The sequence below is a fragment of the Paralichthys olivaceus genome, chromosome 16, assembly GCF_024713975.1.
Source record: "Paralichthys olivaceus isolate ysfri-2021 chromosome 16, ASM2471397v2, whole genome shotgun sequence".
Lineage (NCBI taxonomy): Eukaryota > Metazoa > Chordata > Actinopteri > Pleuronectiformes > Paralichthyidae > Paralichthys > Paralichthys olivaceus.
The window spans coordinates 12386316-12404206 of NC_091108.1; the positions used below are offsets into that span (position 1 = coordinate 12386316).

A 17891-nucleotide genomic window follows, 5' to 3' on the forward strand; every position below is an offset into this window, starting at 1 on the left:
GATCAGAATCTTTATTGTGTTGTTTTCAACATCTCTACACTGATCTGATACCACATACTTATACCTCCATATTGGCAAGAGCCGGTGGCCAGAGGAATTATGTTTTTCGGGTTGTCCATCCATTCATTTGTATTTTCCATTATTGTTAACACTTTATCTCAAGAATGCCTTGAGAGAATTTCTTCAGATTTGGTTTTCAAAGGTCAAGTTCACTGTTACGCTACCTCCCAAAACCCATTGTTTGCATTGTGCACGCACCGTCAGAGAATACTTTTAATTGTGATTCAAATGTTCTCTTGCACTCACGGAGGAACTGAAGGTTTAAGGTCAAGGTCATTGTAACCTCATGAAATCCTTTTTTGCCTTGTGAACTTGTCATCTTCAGAACGGTTCAAGAGAATAATTTCAAATTTGGTGCAAATGTTCACTTACAATGGTCAAAGGGGAAAGTTCAAAGTGATCTCACATGAATCTGAAAAAAACCTGTCTGTTTGTTTGATGCCTACAACTGCAGGGCGGTACTTCTAGTTTTAAGAATAAACTTTATATCGGAACCTGGATTAAATGGCATTTCTTTTTTGCTAAAACTATATTCAAGACAGTTAGTTAGTGAAGCCACGTGCAGTCACTGTTTTAAAGTACCAAAGAAGAGTTGATTTCAGGTAAGTAATGTAATGTCAGCCATTAACAAAATGTCAGCAATTTAACAATATGTTGCACAAAAAAGTCCGACCAGTAAAAAGGCAACATGTGCAGAAGCAAATTGGACGTGTTTATGTAGCTGCTTTTCTTGTCTTATCAACCACTCAAAGCATTTCACACTATGAGTCACATTCACCCATTCACACACACATTCATTTTCTATCACACACCATTCTCACACCGCCTCTACAGCAATCAAGGGCAATTTGGGGGTTTGAAGGACATTTCAACAGCTGCCGGGGATTGAACTGCTGACCTCTGGTCAGTGGACGACCCGCTCTTCATCCTGAGCCACAGCTATCCTCTGTCTGACACCTACACATATGTCTAAATGTAAAGATATAAGCGAAAAAAGCAATATTGTATGAAAATGTTTGACTTTATGATGTTTTACAGAAGGTTTAACCTGAGCCATACATTAACAACAATCCTGTCAGATACAGGGTTAATGATGTAGGTGTTTTGTACTGGATTGGTACTCTGCACCAGGATTAGTATTGGGAAGTTCTCTTCAAGGCAGGAGCTTGGAGAAAGAAGAAGAGAAAGAGAGATAGAACTGATTGACAAATGAAGGAAACAAGTCAGGCTGTTGCCCCTCTGGAGGGAGGAGCAGAAGAGTATCTGCTTTGTTAGGAGTCCTCCCTCCCTATACCATCTTTATTCTCTCTCCTCCCCTGCTCTTGTCTGTGTTCCTCTGCCGCCTCCTCTTAGTTTCTTAGTTTCCTCGAGCATTTACACGTTTTTTCCTTCCACGTGCCTGGCTTCAGGCTATACGGGTGAGGTGAAATGGAAAGGAAGAGATGCGGCTTTTTGCAAATGCACATTCCTTCAGGGAGGGGGTGGGCTGCAGTGAGGGGGGTCTTGCGGCGCTACAATGGGAAGGAATTTATAAAATATGATATGAAAATATGACCTAAATAAAAAAGTGTCCCTCCTTAGTGCCTTTTTTCTCTGCCCCAGATCAGTTCTGTGTTCATCTGTGCACAGACGTCAACCCACAAGTGTGCGTGTGTGCATGTGTGTTTGTGTATACAGTATCTCTAAAGGAGACAGAGGGCCTTGGTCTGTACAGGTCTGCTGTCCGGAGATAGCACTCTGTTGTTGTCTCTGCCCACTGATCAGTTCTGCCTCCCCCATAGAGTGAGGTGGGTGCACACACTAACACACACACACACACACACACACATTAAGAACCACCTCCACCCTTCTTCTCCCCCGCTCAACCTCCCCCGTCATCAGGCTGGAACAGACAAAAAGACGGTTTTACTTGGCAAACCAAAGTCTGTTGAGTTTAATAGGGTTTTAAAGGGCAAGTACGACATTTTGGATTCCTTGAAAAAAAATGTATTCTGCAGAATCAGAGATGTCATAACTTTTTATTTCATGCATTCATCATTGTCAAAATCTGGTTCCTACATTGTCCATGATGTAACTCAACCCACCAACAGTTTGTTGTTATCAGCTCTGACAGCATGGCTGGAACTGTTTTCAACTATATGTACAGGTATGTGTGTGGATGTGTGTGTCCAAGAGAAAGATAAACTACTAGATTAACATCACAACTGTGCAAGATGTATTCACATAACTTAGTAACAAAGTATGTAGTGGAGTTATGTTAAAGTTATAAATTCGTAAAATGTCTCATGGTACAATAGAATGTTTGAAAACACAGCCTATCTCTCATCTAAAATGCCAACTTGCTCTGCATGTTGTTAATTTGTGAAGATGTTTCCCCAGTGAGTCATGTTCACGAAACTGAGAAGCTCTCTCACTTCACTGTCTTGCCAGTGTTACATCTAAAATAAAGGTGTTGCATGTTGTTCCCAAGATGCAAAAAAACAACAAGTACACAAAATGTTCATGGCCATTTCCCACCAACGCCCAGAAGTTCAATGTGTTTCATAATGTCGGGCCGAAAATTTGCATTGATGCTGTATATATTGAACATTTGCACCACCCGTCTCAAGTTGCTCGTAACAAGGATTAGGTTTTCTTTATCCAGCTTCTGTGATACTCTTTTGTCTGTAACAAAAACTAAGATTTTAATGTATATTTACACACTCTTTTTTTACAGCTCAAATGTTTTAATTGCTAATTCCCAGTGTTTTTACTTTAGAATATTTAAAGATGTTGAACTCATGCAGTCAGCTATCATCTGGTAGATTCTTGAAAAGGACGTCAGTGTGCGCGTTTGCCGCCTCAGGTAATACAGACATACCTTTTCAATCTCGGATGAACCCAGATTATGTAACTTCAGAGTCCTTGTAGCGTGAAATCACAGAGTGTGATGTGTCCACCCATTGCCCTGTCCCGGTCTGACCGCCGCAGACAATCAGTCACCTCATGTACAATATCTTAAGGCAAACCTGAGCCAAGGGAGGAGCGAATGGAGATAAGAGAGGATGAGTTTTAATACTGCGGTCGAGTGAAGACAGGAAGACAATTGAGTATGCCCACCTGGAGAAAGAGAGTAGATGAAATGTCATTCTCCTTATATCGACTACTTATCTCCTCTCTGACTTATGCAGAAAGGTCAGGCTGGGACTTGGACTGACATATACAAAGTTAATATTTCAAAGGTTTAGACAAGTTCATCTGCTTCTGCCAGTATAAAGACAACTCATTCTCGATGTGGTGATTATAAAAAGCCACAAAGAAAATGTTCGGATAAAACTCTAAAAAGTTGAGTGCAGCATGAATCATTCAGATGATTGTTTAGCTGCTGCATTTAAAAAGAAAGGAATATGGCTGCAGTAAATAATGATGCTGCCTCACTTTACTAAAATTGTAATCTTGGAATAGGAAAAATCAGAGAATCACCAAAAACAGTAATTCGCCTGGAAGCAATGAATATCTGTACAACATTCAACTAACTGAGATATTTTGGCATAATCCTGCTAACTAAAAGAAAAAACAAGCCATGAACAACCTCCTAGTTTATACATGTACTGTTTGCATTAACACTTGACAATCAAATAATCACAGTTTCCTGTTTGGGACGTGTGTAGATGACCCTTCTTTCTCCTGGAGGGGGAAATGGTACAAAACCGCTTCTCCTATCACTGTGAATCTTATCAGCATTGATTAAAAACAAATCTCAAAATGTCATTTCAGTTCTGGATCTCACTTTAACTCTTTGTTGCAAATTAACTCAAGACAGGTCACTCAGACACAAGCTTCCACTACAATGCTGAATTATTCACCAGCGGTCATAATTGTGTGTGTGCGTGCGTGTTTGTGCTCGCGCGCTAACGGGGAGGTTTCCTCTGTGGCCCACTTTGGATCATCTTACAGCTGTGTGAGCGTGTGTGGATGGTTTGAATACTGACTCAGTGTTTTGGGATGCTCCCTCTGTTACTCCAGTGTTTGGGTGAAACCCTTGTCCAGGTGAGAGACTCTTGAGTTGGACACTTGTCATTTTTGTCCACATTACATATTATCTGTTTGTCCCATAAAGTAGGACCACTTATCTACCCTGTGAGTAAAACACTTGTGTATCTGTCGCATTCGGAGCACAGCATCACATCGGAACAGACCTGCCACGGTCGATCTTTTATCATAATAATACCACTGCTCTTACGTGTGGGCGGGTGATTTACATAGTTCCAAAGCTGCTGTCGTAGTGCGCGTGCTAATATACATGCAGAATGAGTATAAATGTGACTCACTGTACTCGATACATCATCATCGTATTCATGAGGATTTCCTGTGTGTGCTTATGCTGAGTGCTAGAAAATGGAGCAGTAATGTATCCTACAAACACATAAAGATGGATGAGGTAATACGATGTGTGACTACGTGTCAGGTTTTGTAAAATGGTGTGAAACATTGCATAATTTACCATTCACGCTATCCTCCGACGGCTGTCCGCCTCGCTGTCAAGCACTCTGTGTTATAGCTGACTATAGTTCTGTGTCGTCTTGGGTTGCAGTGACGTCTGTCCTCCAGTCACCTGTGACATAAGGGTCTGGAGTTACACTGGCCAGATAGAGAGAGAGCATCCATACCGCTTAATGTCATGAATAATGGTTGACTGGGTGAAGGCAGGACTCCAACCTCTGTTCACTCTCTGGATGGCAGCACCTGACCCGTGTGTTGACTCCTTTTTAGTTCAAGTCATCACTCTTTCTCACTTTGGATTCTTCAATTTCAAACTTGCGGCACTTTTGATACAAGCATTGAAAATCACTACCTTCGTATTTGTTGCAGGATTTAACCAGCTGAACATGGTTAAATATAGAGCTAAACACCCAAATACTTAATAATCATCAGGAGGCCAGGAACATGTTTTTCCTAAGCATTTGCCACGATGACACTATAACCTGTTGCCTGTTGATGAGATTGTGGATGTTTGCAGAAACTGAAGAGGTGACAGTGTGATCTTGGTTGACTACATCTTGCAACATCCACTGCAAGATTTCAAAAGTCTAAATTAACACAATGCACAGAGTTGTAACTCTGAACAAAATACTGGTGAATTGAGTTGTTATCAGTTTATTTCTGCTTTTGGCATTGGGGCGCCTGCTGCCTCACCTGGTAGTGTGAGCGCTCACATACGATGGCTTGATTTCTCCACGGCGGCTGCAGGTTCGGTTCCGACCTGGCCTTCCTCTGTTCTCTCTCCCCATTTCAGTCTTGCACTGTCCTCTCAAGAAAGGCAAAAGACGGCCCAATGTCTGCAACAGTTTCAGAAATATGCTCTCTGTTTGATTGCTCCTTAAAACTGCAGATTTCCACATTTATCCCAAAGTAATGTAATCCAGTCCATTACTTAGGACTATCATAACTTCAGCAGTAAACATGAAATTAGTCAGTTTCGGTCAAATCTAGCTCACTTTACTTTGCTGTCTCTCGTTTCTATGCATTGTATCACTAATTTTCTACCACATGCAACGACCTCCCCACCCTTTGTCTCGCTATTTCTCCATGTCACAGTGGAGGGTGAATAATTCATGCCCGGGCTGCTTGCTGGTGGAGATGAATCATGTGAGAGGAGCAGAATACACGTGCTCCTCTCGGAGGGACTCTTCTCTCCAAAGACCAAAGGAAACTGAGGAGGGGGTGGAGGTGGGAGAGGCGCACAGCTTACGCATAGACCTCAACTACTCCGTCCTGGATGCTTGCATCAAATAACCATGCTTTCATGATGGTCACATGTGAGCTCTGCTTTAAAAGTAAGGCCACAGAGACCATGCAGTGTTGTGCATATGACCTATATCCTTGGAGGAAGGATGTGGAATGGGTCGAGTAAGAACCCATTCAATTTGGTGGGGATCCAGAAGTTTTTATCACTTTCTTGAAAATTGCAAGGTAGGGGATTTTTTGGGGGCATTTTCACCAATTTCTCAGGAAATAATTCATAGATCAGTCAGATCAAGGGACTGATTGGGCCTTGATGGAGGGATACGCCCCAAATTGCACACACTCATGAATATCAGTCCCCAAAACATGCCTACATTTTGTATTCTCTGAGAAATCATCTAAACCCCACGGAGAAATGTAAATCCACTCAATATCTACTCACCACTATGCCGATGGAGGGGTCGGTGAAGTGTATGAGACCACAAAACACTTTAGAAGTCTCAGGGGTAAACAGTGTTAGAGCCAAGGTGACCACTTCTTCAGACGTAATAAAACAACAGAAAAAAACATTACGTGCCTCCGTACTGCTCCAAGTGTCCACAAGCCCCGACATTCAAATTCGACTTGAAACAAGGACTTTTACTCAGTGTTTTAGGCCTAAAAGTCCTCTACCCGGTTTGTCTGTGAGAACCTGAACGCCCCTCAGAGGAGGATATCAGAGGCTTAACACACAGTGTAAATTACGCAGTTTGAGGAATTTGAATGTCGGGGCTTGCGGACACTTGGATGACACCACACAAGCAGTATGGAGGCATGCCAATGCAACACTGCTACACTGTTTCCCCCTCAAACACTTCATCCACCCATCCACCGGCTTAGTGGTGAGTAGATAGAGTACATTTTTATTTTTCAGTGAAAGAACATGATAAGAAATTCTGGGATCTGCACCTAGATTGAATTGTCTCTTCCCTGTTAAAACACAAAGATCACTTTTATTATGATTTGTAATGTTTTTAAGTGTTCCTCGGGTTCCCCTGGCATCTCAGCTCAAGTCTCATGTCTCCATCACTCAACTTACACAATAAACTGTTTTGCTGGGCTGTGTTAGAAAAGGCAAATAGACCACATAGTCTCCCATCACTGTAACACAGCTCAATTAAACAGTGTTCAAACATTAAAGCCTCTCTTTCTCTTTCTATTTGTTTGTGGGATGGAACTGGGCCTGGAAAGTCCTTGAAAGGTCAATGGTGTTGAAAGTGTGGAAATCCTGTTTTTCTGTGATTGAACCACACATGGTAGAGACATGGTAAGACATCAAATCCATTTATTTAACTTTCTGTTAAACATTATTTTATTATTCAACTGGAACAGCACTCATACCTCCGCCAAAACGCAACAGTTCACTTAAATTCAGTCAAAATGCATGCACACAACCATAGAAATCAGTTCTCTATACATTCCAGATTTTTTTTCCCATAGAGATCCATCAGTTAGTCCCTGGGAAATCAGTGAACATGTCAAAAAAAAAAAGCATCCACCCATGATCCTGATCAGTTTTTTCGCTCACAGCTCAGTGTTCTGCAGTTTGTGTCCCCTCACTCCCACACACACTTCTGTCTCTGGAGAAACTCCCTGCCAAAGTGTAGCTAAATGTGTCTGTATACATGTGTTTGTGTCAGTGTTCATATTCTGTGTGTGTGTGTGTGTGTGTGTGTGTGTCTGCTCTTGTTTGCCTGCGAGCTGCAGTCCTCTCTTGAAACGCACTGTGTCCTGCTGCACACGTGTCTCTCACACGAAAGATCAACACACTGGAAGGCTGATGGACCCAGAACAACTATTATTCATACGGAGGGACCCTCACAGTTTTCGTGCTGTCACACCATGTTATCAGACTGCATGACTAAGCAGCCGCCACTGTGGACTGAGGGGCTCAGTGCTTAGTGTTTGCTGAGGCTTACAGCAGCATAACGCATGTTCCTGTTTCGACAGAGGCTGATTTGAGGGAGTTCGATATTTGAGAGATGAACAGAAGTATATTAATGTATAAGTAGAATTCTGTCTTAATTTATAAAACAAGCAAACATTTAGTTGAGAAGACTGCTTCTCACAGAGCATTGCTTCTCCTTATGAACAAAAACTAAAACTATTATAATACATTGTTATTATCACAGCTCTAGCCCTTGATTCTATTGGTTTTAGCATTGCACTGTAATTGCTGGGATCTCAACAAAGCAACAAATGGGACAAGAGGAGAAAACAGGAACTAAAGCCAGGCAAATACCACAACCTGATTTTCAAGCGTCGTTTGTCGTGCAGTGCACGGGGGGGGGGGGGGGGGGGGGGTGACAGTAGCTTCCATCCATAGCTTCGTAAGCCAATCCAATAACAAAGTGCATATAATGAATAATTCTGTGCTCCCATTAATGTTGCAGCGGTTGCATTAAAAATAGCTAAAGTCAATAGATCAAATGATTGCAGGTTATGGAATGCCTAAAACATTTACTGCTGCTGCATTGTCAGCTTTTCATTACCCAGTTGTCAAACGTATAAATTATCCTGTCAGTCTCCAGTCTTTCAACAAGCTGCTGCTTATGTGACAGGAGATTGTTGGTAATGATAGTGGTGATGGGAATTATAATGGTGTGGCTCTTGGCGGTTGTGTAGTACAGTGGTAATGTCTCCTAATACTCTTCCTCTCCTCTTTCTGTTTTTTTTTTTCCTCTCCCAGATCAGCCGCTGCTTGAAGCCCGGAGGACGATTTGTCTCTGTTACCTTTGCGCAGCCCTTCTTCAGGAAACGCCTCTATGCCCGGACTGAGTACAACTGGTCAATCAAACAGTACAGTTATGGAAAAGGATTTCAATATTTTGTGTATGTGATGACCAAAGGAGAACAGCTTAGTCCAGAAGATGCAGATCTGGAGAAGAAGCTACTTGAGGAGACAAAATCAGTACCAGGCAAGACCACCACAACACCAAAAGAGGACAACGAGGACTTCCTGTTGAATATTAGATTGTAAAATGACTGGATTGTCTTAAGGAACCTTAGAAATACTTTATCCTTAAGACCTAAAATACTTCACACCATCACACATAATACAAATAGAATCTCTCATGTTGAAAGTAATTTTCCAGCAGAATAGCAATATATAACATTTTTGTATATTCAGTTGAGAAATTCATAGGAAACCTACAGATGTGAAATTTTTTTACTGCCTCATTACAGTTGCAGACTAGCCAGTAAATATACTGGAGTGTCAGAGTGACCATATATTGACCATATACTGGCCAGTGACTCATTTTAATTTTAGGATCTACGAGAACAGGCTTGCAGTCGTAACTCGGTGAACTTTTACCTGTGATATTTGTTCATTCACCCATGTATAACTGTGCCATGGTGAAGGGTGTTCTTGTTAGTAACTGGGTGCCTCAGATTCAAAAGGGCCGAAGAACAGCAGTTCTCCCTGAAATGGTTTGATTCAAACATAGATACTGAAGGGAAAATACCTCAGTAAGAAATAATTATTTCACTTTATCACACCATGAACATTGTTTTATATGTTTTAATGTTTATATCATTGTATCATTGTTTTAGTTGGGATGACCATTAAATGATTTGCATCCATGACTCATCTGTGTCATGATTTTGGTATAAGTCTGTCTGGGTTCTAGTGCAGGTCATAAAAGAAACCTTTATCAGTCATACGCCAATTTTACACACCAGTATCCTGGACTGTTCTGTGTTTATATATATATATCTGAAAGATTCAATAGTCTCTGACTCTCCAGAGCCGCCTGTCACTGTTACACAATACACAAGACAAAGTGGCATGTCTAGACACAGTACATAACAGTGGCACCAGTCTGCATGTAAAGTCCGTATTAAAGTCTATTGATATGAGAGTCAGAGTCTCCCCTGATGTTGTGGTTTTTCCACATCTGCCCCACATCTGATTTAGATTCCAGACAAAAGCAGCTCATCCAGATATGCATTGCTTGACACACCTGTCTGTCATATTGATGGTGCACGAGGGCACGCACACGTACATACAAGTGATCGCTCACCCTGCAAGTTATTTGTCGAGGAAACGCGAGATGAGTCTCGGGTCCTGTGCCATCTACAGCTTAAATATAGACCAGAGAGAGTGGAGAGAGAGAGAGAATCGGGCGTGCAGACAGACAGGAAGGCTGGTGACTGGAAGGGGGGGGGGGGGGACATTAATAAAGTAGAAATCATTTATTTTTAATTCTCCACTGAGATCTAATTACCACCTATTTTTAAAACGGGGGAAAAAGTGTGTGGATTTTCAGATGGCTTGTCTTCGTTTCCATGATTTCTCTGATGGAGTAACATGGTCGTTGTGTTTGTGTTTATTCAGTCCAGTGTTAACCAATGCCGGCTCAAGGTCAACTGAAAATGACAACTGAAAAAAATGAAAATTATCAGATAAAGATAACATACATAATAAAAATAGATAAACTAATAAAGACTCACATAAAAATGTTGCTGTTCTGTTTCAATTGCATTGTAGCCTGATGCAATTTGGCTAGGATGCAATTCACTTTACATTAAACTCCACCCCATGTAGTTACTGTTGTAGGCCTGTCAATCTTTCTGTTCTGACTGTGGACGGATAGAGTTTTGTTTAATTTGATGTCATTTTTCCTTCAAAGAATCCTTTAATCCCCCCCCACCTCATTTGGACTCAGTTCCTTCTTACTTCCATGTCAGTTCTGTAAATATATGGATATATTGAAATCCAGCAGTCCTCAGTTGCTTTTCAGCTCCCTTCATTGGACTGAGTGATGAGCCGTGGCAGAGACCCCCACCGTGAGATTTAACTCGACTGGACTTAAGTTACGTAAGCGCCGAGCAGGGCACAGACCTCCTGCAGGAGAGGGTTAGTCATCATTTTCTCTTAAACACAAGTCTGTGCTGTTTGGCTTTCTTCAGCCGATCACCTGTGTTATCCAGGTGTCTGCACCCATGATTTAATACAGAGTGTTGTGTATTAAACTGTGTGAGAGCTAATGGAGCCCGAACTTCTCTCCTGCTGCTAATTGTCCTCCATGCTCTGCTGCCCAGGGGCAGCAACAACACTAATCTACAGCTCAATGTCTCTCTCTCCCTCTTTTACTCTCTCAATCACTCTATTCAACAACCCCTCTCCCTCTCTCTGTCTGCATCGATTGACCCTTAATGCTTTGGTGTGCGGGTTATGTGGTTACGTTTATGTGATGACTCATGCAAGTTAAGACGTCTGTATCCCTGGGTTTTTTCTGCAGTATTGTTTGGTTGTGTTTAAACAGAATCGCAACATAGCACTGCAGCTGCTTGTTTGTTTCGCCTGTAAACTGCCTACTTACATCAGCTGCTCTCAGTTTCTTTAGTGATTCTTAATGGGAAAGTCTGGTTTTGGCCATCTGTCCTATCGGTAGTAAAAACACAACGTACCGACACAGTTCATTTGTGAGATCTGGGAATGCAGCAACACGACTACAAAGAAGTCAGATGAGGCAAGAGCGCTGAGTGTTTATGGAGGGAATCAGGGGCATCAGATGTGGACAGAGAGAAAGCACTGCTGCTGCTTTCAACAGTTCTGTATATCTCCTCATCTCCCCCTGGGCAGCGTAATGGCATTATATACTGTATGGCTCGCTTATATAACAGAAGGAGGAATATTAATGGTCGTCCACTCAGGACAGCACAAAACTGGAGTCAGATCAAAGCTCTTAGTTTCCAGTACACACACACACACACACACACACACACACACACACACACTCAACTAGCACCTACAACCGAGAGTTGCTTTTCCTATGTGTGACAAAACAGAGGGTACAAGGTTACTGTTTGCGTGTTAAACTGTCCACTGGGAAGACATCTGCATCATGTCTGTGCTGACCTGAGTTCACCTGCCAGGTCTGGCTCCAGCCAACAGTCGACTGACCACTGACCTCCACAGCTGCAAAATGAGGAGTGAATCTGTGTCTCTGTGACCCAAAAGCGGCTGATCATTAGTTGTTGCCTGAGATTTTTTTGTATGTGATCCTCTTAGCCTCATGTCCCTGAGTGATCGCAGACGATTTGATTTTGACACATTTTCACAGCAAAATCCTTGAACCTGGAAGATTGTCAAATTATAAATTAGATTACAACACTGAAGGAAGACAGTGCAGCCCAATCATTTCATTGAATAACTTTAAAAGTCACGTGTCCACAGTCAGACTCAGGGAAGGGAGAGAGGCGTGGAGCAGAGCTGCCACAAATCAATATCTTAAACCCATATATGTCCATCCGGTTGTGGCCTTTGAGGGCTGCCCATTGTGAAGTGTAACTGTCCATGCCCTGAGATCGCCACACACACAAACACACCCGTATCATCTACAACAACAACATGATCGATAGCGCTGTGTTTATTCAGTCCAGTGCCAATGTTCTCCGGACAGTCAATAGACTCACTGATGGTTACACCGATGACGCCGTGTTTATGTGCTGTTATTAGTGTGCAGTGTGATTCAGACTAATATGAGGCTCTTTGTTTATGTGTTGTTGTGAGAACATGCAGCTTTTTATTGACGTGTTCTGATCCTGTGGATGTTATCCCACATCTCATCGCTGAGGTGTGATTTCCAGGAAAATTGAATTTCACAAGGACATGTGTTTTTTATAATTCAATGCTGTCCAGTTAAGTGTAGCACATGTGGAGGAGGGTGTTATCAACAGACAATTTCCAGACTGATGCTGTTGATGAGCCGTGTAGTACAGTATCCTTCACCTTCTCTTCTGTTTCAGCTCATTTCGCAGAACTGTTGATGCAATAACACATGGTTTCATTACCAGCGCAAAAATAATTAAACAAACAAAACAGAAATTATGATTTGACAAGAAAAATATATCAATGTTTGTGTTCGGAGAAGAAAATAAACACGTGTCCACGGATAGCATTAAAAATACAGTGAGGCTGACATTGTCACTGTGATCTCAAAGCCTATCAAAGCTTGCTCAAATGTGATTGGTTATAGAAATAGAAACCACAAAGCTGCTGGACCCAAACTCTTGTCCCTCGCCTACAGAATCTGCATATTCGCATGTAGAATCTGTTTATAAGGATTATTGTCACTGTTACCTATGGTCTATGTCAGTTTATTCTTCATCAGTTGTAACATCTTTACAAGAACTGTTGCAATCGATAGCGTGTGGAAAGTAACTGCTGACAACAAGATGAAAGCGATGGATGAATGGTTGGAACGTCCAGTTTCTGCCACTTCAAAAGGGTTTGGCATAAATGCAAACGTGAAACCGGAGAAGGAAGAAAGACACTAAGCTAAAAAATGGCTTCCACATTATCATCCTGATGGATTTCTTCTCTGTAGTAAAATGTTGTACAACAATGTCAAAGATCTGTCAAAAAGTGAACAAGCAAGAGGAACTTCAGTCCATCTGATGTTGGTGTGAGGATATTTTGGATAAGAAAAGTTTAGAAGCTATAACAAACTGGTAGACATGTTTGAAACTTGATTTTGAGGCCGTTCTAAACAATGTGTAGGTTTTCCTCGGTGTATCAACGTTGTGCCATCGACACACCTGCTGTAGCCTTCATAAGAGAGCTACTGTATGAGAGCACTGTACAGCCAGACATTGATAGATGATCATGTGGCCAGTCGTGGCTCCCCAGGGCTATGTGGTTTAATGGATTCACCAGTGTTGGCCAGCACGGAGCTGTTTAACAGCTTAACAGATGGATCACTGTTTCTTCCCTGCTCTTTAATTAAAGATCAGTATTTACTGTCACTGAGGAGATGGCTCGTGGAGGTCGAGTCCAACCTTTTACTGATGACCAAAGCTATACACAGAGATGTGTTTTTACAAAGATGCAACTGTTCGTATGTTTTGTTTCAGCTAAAAGTGGAAAAGGTAGTGTTTTTATAATGCTTTGTGTGGTGAGGTGATGCTCTGTGTTTTTTGTTTTTTTCAATCAGAAGTCAGGCTGTGTACTCCATGATGTCTCCTATTGATATTTTAGAGAATGCCTAAGGATCAAAAGCCATGCCAAAGAATCACATTAACATTTTCTGTCACCATTTATTAATTCACCAAATACAGTGAAAATGGCATCATAATATACAATGATTCATTCTTAGAATGTCATGACATTTTGTTGCTTTTTTGCTTCATAAAACGATGTTTCATTATTGAAAATATTAAGGTTTCATGCACAACAAACCATATCCAGTTTCCTTAAAATAATGGTACAAAATAAATAAAATTAAAAAAACAAAAATTGTAATGTCCAAAGTCGGTCAAATAACAACGTGTTATTTGAGGATACTCGTAAACAGTGCAATATATATCTAAAACTGCAATTTTCTAACAAATTCATCAACGAAGCTCAAGTCACAGTATACGATTTCTTAATAATAGTTTAACATTGATGTGTGCAAAAACCCCAGACACATTCAGTTAGTCTTTAAAAAAGTCCGACCTCTGATATAGAATGAAACCAGTCCACCAAAATCCCAGATGTGCCTCTTATGAAGCCTAGTCTCATTCTGTATATCCTCTCTGAAGTAGAAATATTTTTGTTGATGAATTGTAAGACGATAGACTAGCATATCATTTAAATAACAAATATTTAGATATAAAAATACAAATATGACTTTTGTTTAAAAAGAAGCGTGCCAGGGTAAGAGTGGTGGCACCTGTGTTGGCACCGGAGTGAGAGTTCATGCAAATAGATGGAGAAAAAACTTCTAGATTTATAGAAGACGAAACACAATTAATCGCAAAAAAAAAAATTTTTTTTAATTATAGAACGAATATTTTTTCCCATCAATTTAATGACTTTAATTTTAAATATTTACTGTAATCCCCACATCTCTGCTGGCCACTGTGGATATCTGAGCATCTGAAAATAGAAACAAAAGAAAAATAGAGGGAAAAAAAGAAAGATATGTGCAGGTGCAAATCAGCTACATGGAGGTGCCGGCCTGCACCTTCAACCACTCATGGGTAATGCAAGAAGAAGAATGTAGCCTGCAGTTCAGTTAGAATCTGTGGCCTGTGATGCTCTTTGAGGGCCCAAAAACAAAGAAAAAAACAAATGGGGTTCTACTACAGAAAATATCAACATTGCACCATCCTCGGATATATGTTTTTACATACAATGGGTCTTCTCTATTTAGTAGACTCGAGAGTTTGGTTGGTCTGTGTTTAAAAGCGTTTTTATAGCAGCAACAGGAATGCATTGGACCAGTGCTGAAAGGACAGCTCCCTTGAATGCACCGTCGCCGACTGAGTCAACAAAGCAAAGCATACAGGGGGGGGGGGGGGGGGGTCAGGGGGGAGGGTGTCTGAGAGCTTAAAGCCTACCTACTGTACAACTTATTGAAACATGGCTGGGATTTAGCTCCAGCCTCCAGTTGCACTACTGAGTTTCTTATACAGCGCTTTTTGGAAAGAAAAAATTTGAAGATGGTCGTGAAGTAATGACAAGTTCATCCATCATTAAAGTCAGCAGAGGTTGAGACACAGAGCAGGAGTCCGCCATCTCAACATCGTGCTGCGCGGCAGGAGTTAAACATCGGGATTCGTTTGAAGAATTGCCAGCAATCCCATGATAAAATCTTGGTCTTCGCCAGAGTCTCTTTCTCTTCTCTCTCATCCCTTCTTCACCTCCTCCTCATTTATCTTCCTCTTTCCATTTTTACCCCCTTCTTCTTCTTCGCCCTTTTCTCCATCATCCCATCCTTGCTTTCGTGCCGTCGTCCTCTCCTGCAAGTCCTCGAACATGCACAGCCGACAAGTGCTTCGAATCGGTGATCAAAATTAAAAGAGTCTGCAAGGCCATCGCTCGTGTTTACACGCCGGGTGAGGACTTGTCTGTCATCCCCTTCAAGACCTCGTCTATTCGGTCGTCCTCGATGACCACTGTGGAGAGAGAGCATAGGAGAGAGAGAGAGAGAGAGAGAAGGGGTAGAGAGGATGTTTACTGAGGGACCAGGGCAGCTCAGACACATAAGATTTCTATTACATCCCTGCAGGCAGACAGTGCTGTGCGTGTTTGGATTTCTTTAACTATCATGCTTCTCATTAGTGGAGGGGAACATGGCGCACAAAGCAAGTGAGAGAACATGCGACTGTAGCGCGAGTTGCAGGTGAATAAATGAATAAATTAAAGCACAACAGCAAATCCCCCAGCATCGTCCACGTACGCGCACAAAAAAACCTCATTCCCGGTAATGGCTATGAGCCAGGCGTTTATCCTTCATCTGTAACCCCGTTGTTTTTTAATGGACACTACATAGGGTGTGTCTATGTATTAAAGATGATTTCTATAGTGCATACATGTTAAGAGTTTGTTAAATGTCAAACCACTGAACAATGTGATAAAACTGCTGTTTAAACGCACTGGTGCATTTTCAAATCCAAATTACGCACAGCCTGCGTAATGATCCAAATCAAACAAAATCAATTAAAACACTGAAACTACACTTTCCCCATTTTGCATCACGCTAAAAACAACCATGACCATGTCTGAATTATTGTGACAACAATCCCGAGTCTCAGTCCTTTAATCAAACCGTCCTTTACCTCGCTTGGCTCTGCCGATCTGTCCAAGCTTCGGGGGTCTTTTCGCCTGCGACGCAGCGAAAAAAGCGCTTGAGTCCTGCAGTCCGCAGCTAAAGGACATCTGGCTGACCTCGCTGTCCGCCCCGTAGCCGTTCATTTTCCCCTCGTTGTATGGCAGCACCTCGGACATTGTGGCACAAAAAAGGAGGAGAAGGATCACCAGCTTTAAAATATAAATCAAGTCGATGGAAGATCTTCCTCGAAGCAGCCGTAGATTCCTTTTTGTGGTTTAAGTTGCTGCTGCTGATGGAGTCTCTCTCCTGCTGGGATTCTCTGTAAGGGAGACTCGATGTGGATGAGGCGTCTGAGGTCCTGGTGCTTGTTGTGGTCTCTGGATGTGTTGCAGCTGCAGGGAGAGACACTGTTATATGTATGTGTGAGTGTGTGTGTGTGTGTGTGTGTGTGTGAGGGAGAGAGAGAGAGAGAGAGAGCGAGCGAGAGGGGGGTGAGAGTGAGCTGTGTTTGCCTGTGCTGCTGGATGATGTCTGGTGAGCGAAGTGGGAGATCCCGGAATCATAAAGGAAACCCAGGCTGAACGGTGAAGTCATCCACCCGGGTTTGAAGCTGTGTGTGCGTGTGTGCATGTGTGTGTGCATGTGCGTGTGAGTGGGCTCCAAATGGTAGAGGAGCAAGAGCGACATCAACAGGCCAAATATGAAATTGATCACTACACAAACAGTTTCACGTTTTGAAGACGTACTTTTCTTTAGGACAGAGGAAAATTAAATCAGAGGTAAATCAAATATAAATGTAACATAAAATGTAAAGGATGTATACACTTTAGTTTTAGTGTGTATGTGGAACATATCAGTCTAGTTATAGGTCGTAATATCCTCCCATTCTTCACTAAAGGATTACTCTTATGAAGAGAACCTTACAATGGATTATTTTCTTTGCATCAAACATGAACATGATCAGTAAAGTAAAGATTCAGATACTTGGGATTTTGCACACACACACACATTATGCATATATAACATTAAAACTTAAAATAAATCAGTTAAAAATTATCCCATCTCAACCAGATACAAACAATATATAAAGGTTCAGCATACATTAGCACTGTATGAATATGATGAATATGACTAAGTGGTAAATAAAAGCTCAACATTAATACAATTAACCATATTTCATTGGCATGTCTTGGCTATAGCTAAGGGTCTGGAACAGAGCAGTAGCTACTGACTAAAAGACAAGATAAGATAATGTAAGGTCAAATTAATGCAGATATGAAATGTTTGACCTGGAGTGCCCCTTTAAAGGGTGCTGTGTGCAGGATGTACAAAAACAAAGAGATAAGGAAAAACCTAGAACAGAATAAGAATAAGAAGCATTATTTATTTTACATCTATAGGATAATGCCTTTATGAAACATATCTGCTGCTGTCGTGTGCCAAAACACAGTAAACCCTCTTTGTTTCAGCACCACGGACAGAGCCGACATCATTTATACATTTGCTGCATCTGAAATTACG

The 17891-nt window shown here is 41.6% G+C and overlaps 2 protein-coding genes across 2 annotated transcripts in view; one reads left to right on the forward strand and one right to left on the reverse strand.

Annotated features, from left to right (window-relative positions):
• Positions 1-9411, forward strand: part of ece2a (endothelin converting enzyme 2a) — a 62829-nt gene extending 53418 nt beyond the window's left edge. The window contains exon 4 of the mRNA XM_020098920.2: positions 8513-9411. Coding sequence (XP_019954479.2) covers positions 8513-8803 — 291 coding nt within the window. The 3' untranslated portion in view covers positions 8804-9411. The remainder of the gene's footprint in view (positions 1-8512) is intronic.
• A 4438-nt stretch (positions 9412-13849) lies between these two features.
• camk2n1a (calcium/calmodulin-dependent protein kinase II inhibitor 1a) lies at positions 13850-16903 on the reverse strand. The gene is made up of 2 exons (XM_020100885.2): positions 16378-16903; positions 13850-15714 (listed from the first exon to the last, which is right to left on the reverse strand). Exons 1-2 carry the CDS (start codon positions 16544-16546, stop codon positions 15644-15646), a joined length of 240 nt encoding a protein of 79 aa, XP_019956444.1. The 5' UTR covers positions 16547-16903; the 3' UTR covers positions 13850-15643.
• Between the last annotated feature and the right edge of the window lie 988 nt (positions 16904-17891).

Coding starts and splice junctions, on each gene's coding strand:
- camk2n1a (XM_020100885.2), bottom strand. CDS start 16,546: ATGTCCGAGGTGCTGCCATACAACGAGGGGAAAATGAACGGCTACGGG. Junction 15,715..16,377: donor GATCGGCAGAGCCAAGCGAG/GTAAAGGACGGT, acceptor CTCTCTCCACAG/TGGTCATCGAGGACGACCGA.